General features: G+C 47.1%; 1 protein-coding gene across 2 annotated transcripts in view; it reads right to left on the reverse strand.

Moving 5' to 3' along the window:
* The window catches only part of LOC137794843 (dual specificity testis-specific protein kinase 2-like), a 12463-nt gene that overhangs the window by 1881 nt on the left and 5582 nt on the right, over positions 1–5000 (reverse strand). For both annotated transcript variants that reach the window (XM_068591922.1, XM_068591924.1), the window contains exons 5-11: positions 4698–4844; positions 3567–3649; positions 3130–3220; positions 2807–2890; positions 2360–2446; positions 2094–2187; positions 1–1320 (exon numbers count right to left, since the gene is read on the reverse strand). The exon at positions 1–1320 is cut by the window's left edge and continues 1881 nt beyond it. In XM_068591922.1, the coding sequence (XP_068448023.1) occupies positions 86–1320; positions 2094–2187; positions 2360–2446; positions 2807–2890; positions 3130–3220; positions 3567–3649; positions 4698–4844 (1821 nt within the window). In that variant the 3' untranslated portion in view covers positions 1–85. The remainder of the gene's footprint in view (positions 1321–2093; positions 2188–2359; positions 2447–2806; positions 2891–3129; positions 3221–3566; positions 3650–4697; positions 4845–5000) is intronic.

Genomic DNA, 5000 nt, shown 5'->3' on the forward strand with positions numbered 1-5000 from the left:
TACTGGCTTTTTGTTAGCCTTTCAGCCCTTGGTTGCATATTGTGTTGCCGATTGTTTTCACAACATGACGCGTTGCACTTCAGCTCTATGTCTGGGCCTCCGGCAGGGACCGGCCAGGTTCACATGGCCCCGAGGACCCCCCCACTACTAGTCCATTTGTGCTGCGACACAGTAGAGCTTTGGCTGCTGTGGAGGCTGTTGTTGACGAGGAGGCGTTGCCACCAGTTATAGTACTGTTGAGGTTGCGATAGGGTCGCTGCCGTGGTAATGAAGCCCTTCGGCGGGGGGCAGGTACAGCAGCTGAACCACGGAGGCACACAGAGGGAAAACTTAGGCCTACCAGACAACAGCCTGGACAGGAAATTACCTCATCCTGCTCAGAGTGGCCATGTGGGTCAGAGGACTGGACCTGTGCTCCGCTGTAACCATTAACACGCCCTCCTCCACCCCACTGCACCTGCTGGCCAATTACAAGGGCCGAGCTGTTGTTGTTGTCCAGTCGTGGCAGAGCAGGCAAAGAGGGTGGTCCGTTGGAGATGGGAAGTCGCCAGCTATTGGTCTGTAAAGAGGAGGAACAAGCGGAGGTGAGCAAGGGTCTTCTAGGTGTGGAGCCTATGACTCCATCTGCTGGCTCTGGAGATTTGGTACAGTCCATGGGTTCTGATAGACATACATCCTCCTCTTCCTCCACCTCCTCTAACCGCTCCAGAGACACCATCTCCAGCTCCACAGGAAGCCCTGAATCCTCTCCCCTTCCATCGTCCTCCTTCAACAACTCCCTCTTCTCAGTTATCTCCATTTGCTCGACCTGCAACCTTTCACCTGTCTTCTCTGACAGCCCTGTCTCCTTCCTTATGTCATCCTCCACGTCCTCGATTGTCCCTCTTCTAAGCGCCGCTCTGACACCCTCCTCCTTTTTGTCCTCCTTAGCCTCAATGTCTTGTGGCAAGGCTACAGTACGGCTGAGTTCTGGAGTACAGGGGAGTGACTGGCATCTCCTCGGCAGAGCTCGCGTCCCCAACATCCCTCTGAGAAGGTGGGGGGAGGAACACGGGTCACAAAGCGCCGGGAGGGTAAAAGTCAGGGAGATGACAGACTTGCTAGGTGTGTCTAAAAGTTTACAACGCCCCCCATTCAGGTCCTGTCTGAGAGAGAAAGGGTTGACCCGCACGGGGGTCCCGAGGAGAGGAGGGATCAAGGTTGCCGGGGCTAACATGTCCGACTGGCTCCTCGCCAAGCCTTGCCGTTGCTGGTTTCGGTCACCGGGGAGACAAGGGGAGCTGCAGCGCCGATACGGACTGGCTTCTACCGCCATTGGCTCTGAGACAGGGAGCGAGAAAGACATGTGAGTGAACAAGTCACAGAATGTGACAAAGAAATGTAGAAAATAGACATAATATGGTGAAGACATATGTGGTTTATGACATGGTACTATTTTCTTGAAAAATTCCCTTTCAATATACACTACTAATAAAACTATTCACAGCGGTTTCAGGCTCTTGTTCATCATACGCTCTTCGCAGTGTTAAAGTAAGCTAACTCTCCAAGATAGAACGAGCGAGAGGAAACCCATTTCTGACACAACCTGTAGCCAAGGCCAACTGGACAAGTTGGGTAACTACTTCAGGGTCCTGCGTCTCAAATATCCCTGAATAAATGTTCTATATGGCTATTGGCTGTAGCGGTTTGACAGCTAAAAGTCATTCTATATGAATGACCATGGAAACACATTTACAGCTGTTATCAGTGGCTTCAGCAAAGCTGAACTTCTGCCTCACTAAACAGGCTGACGCGGTTTGTAGGATGACGGTCCAGGTCAAAGATTACAAAACATCCATCTTCCAATGCCTTACCCAAATGCTTGCTTTACTGTTTAAACACCATTGTACTGTTTAAACATCGCAGAAATATATCTATTTCTATTACCACTAGACTAACTGCACTCAAAGACAAGGGACAGATCAGGGTATTCAGAGAAAAACCAATGACGATTTGTGGGAACATCCACACAGACAGTGCTGAAAAAAAACATATTTCATGTTTAATGACATTAAAAAGATATAAGAAAAGGTAATCTATTTAATCCGTTTTACCGAGTGAAATGTCCGTTTCTCTGTCTGCTTCTCTCTCCATGCTTTCCAATGTGAAGACAATGTCAGAGAATGAGGGACGCCTCTCTGCACTCATCTGAAAAACAAGAATAAGTATGTAAACATCAATAACACATTCACTTTGGGAACATAGTAACATGCTGTCAACAAAGACCTTGTGGCTCAGAGAGATCCAACTGTCCAAGGTGGTGTCAGACGAGGGAAACGGAGCAATGAGATGACGTGTTTGTGTGCGTGTGAACACTTACATTACAGCAGGTGACAGCAAGGCTTAAGAACGCAGCTGGACAATCCCCAACCATGTTCTCAAATCCATCCACGTCCAGACCAAAATCCTACACGCGCACACGCACACCCATGCACATACACACACACACGCGCACACACACACGCACGCACGCACGCACACGCACACACACACACACACACACACACACACACACACACACACACACACACACACACACACACACACAGTGTTTCAGTGTAATACATTGATTCCTCCACATCTTGTTGCTGTGTTGCAAAAGTCAAACTGCTCCCCAAAGCGGTTTGGAACATTGACAGAGAAAATATTGTTCTTCCCACCATTAAATATAAAAATAGTAGCAACATGTTTCTCTCTGTGAGGGAGTGACACATTACTCCTTTACATCACCACACCACCCAACTAGATCAGAAGGCATGGAGGCTACCTCTGTCCTTGGTAAGAAATCAGGGTCGGCTTCAATCCGGGCGATGATCTCACACAGGATAATGCCGTACGCAAACACGTCCACCTGAGCAGAGGAGTGGAGGAGTCCAGTGCATGTTAGTCCTGACCATGCACAGACAGAACCAAAGTGATAAACTGAAACCTCATTGGTTGTCAAGGATTGATACCAAGTTGATACCCGATTGAATTTTAGTGCCTGATGTTGTCTCCAAATCTCCCCTAAGCTCATCGTCGATGTGTTAAACCAGACAATACACTTGGTTGAGACAATGGTGGATGTTTGTGTGAGCTGTGCAGCCTTACCTTCTCATTATACAGCTCCCCTCTCAGAACTTCAGGGGCCATCCAGTAGGGGGAGCCCACGATGGCCAGAGGCTGCTTCCCCACGCCACCACTGCAAAGAAATACAAAACATATAATGCACAACAGAGAGACTGAGATGGGTTAAGCAAAAATAACCTCTGATAATGACAGATTGATACTGGCTCCTCGATGGACACAGATGTGTTTGCTGAAATAAATTCAGCTGTCAGCTCACAACACTGGAAGATAAAATAAGGATTTAGGAGTCATCTTTTGGCAACCGTGGTTGTAGATACAGCTAGACTCACAGGCTAGCCAAGTATGACATCATATTAACATCAGACTGTATTGCTGATTACAATTATTTAATGAATGGTTTGTTATTCGACTGCAGCAGAAAGAAAAGACACCAAGATTCTGGATTTCCCTTCACTGACCTGTAATCGGGGATCTTCTCAGCCAGACCGAAATCTCCTACTACAGCAGTGAAAGTGCCATTATCACAGCGAACCAGACAGTTCTGCACAGGGAAAGTGAAATTAGCCTATTAATCAATAGAAATGTAGTATACTGACCCTCTAGTTTAGCCATGCAGACAGTTTGGGTTTTATTTGAGCACAGACAGTAAACTTCCAGTTACTCCTGCAGCATGATCAAAAACATTAACCTGTTTACAAGAGGAGATCGGTACCAAGGACCCCACCTGAATATTGACAACCGAGTGCGTCTCAACCGCTAAACTATTGTGATTGTGATTGTTACATCTGCCTGCATGACATGAAGTGGAGGAAATGTCTAGGTGGAGCTAAAGCAGGCAGTTAGGCTACAATCAGATGCGGCACAATCTCATTTATTTTTCAGATCAAATCTTTAGGACTGACTGTAGACACGTTATTTCTGAATGATCAGATCAGAGATCCGATCAGAGATCCGATCAGGGATCAGATCAGAAATCAGCTCGGTAGCTATGTGCTGGTGCTCTCCAAAGCTCTGAACAATTGCACTTTCTAGTAAAAAAAATTTTTTTGATGTTGTCTACTGAAACATGGTGGGCTTCGCTGTGCAGGAAGAGATGTGGCGCCTTCTGCAAAGTACTGACTGGTGTTGGACATGTAGTGAGTGATTGGGATCCAAAATACACTCTGTAGAAGTCTGATTGAACTCGGATGTTCAACTATTTGCCAGAGACCCCCCACCACGCTGCCACACTGGTTTAATTTAAATGGATTTCTGTTTTTTCACACAGTGAAAGCCAATCCTACCAGTAGAAATAGTACCATTTCATTGAAACAGCACTCTGCAACGGCGACAGGGACTTTCGGATAGGAAACACTTCTCAGATTTTTTCCTGTCATTAAACTGCTTTGAGCCTTCCTTTTTATATTTGTGTCTACAGGCGACAGGATAAAAGACATTCACACACAGCAGGATGCAGGACACTGTTCTCTGCACTTTTCAGCATCATGGGAATTCAAGGCATATTATCTCGAGGTAAATTAGTTTCTGTCCATAGATTCCCAATCATCATCAACGATCCATGCTACGCATCTTATTCCTGCTTGCTATACCTTGGAGGTGAGGTCTCTGTGGAATATGCCCTTGTTGTGCAGGTACTGCAGCCCTCGGGCGATATCCAGAGACAGATCAATCCTGACGCACCATGACAGGTACAGATCAGTGTCCAACAGCTGCTCCAGGTTGCCTCCATTTATATACTGCAGAGGGAAACCACAGCATTTCAGTGAGATGCCCAGTCAGCTTACTCACACACACACACGCACGGGCACACGCACGCACGCACGCGCGCGCACACACACACACACACACACACACACACACACACACACACACACACACACACACAATCACAC

Source organism: Clinocottus analis, unplaced genomic scaffold (genome assembly GCF_023055335.1).
Source record: "Clinocottus analis isolate CAN_PGR_092001 unplaced genomic scaffold, fCliAna1.0.p SCAF_26, whole genome shotgun sequence".
NCBI classification, from domain to species: domain Eukaryota; kingdom Metazoa; phylum Chordata; class Actinopteri; order Perciformes; family Cottidae; genus Clinocottus; species Clinocottus analis.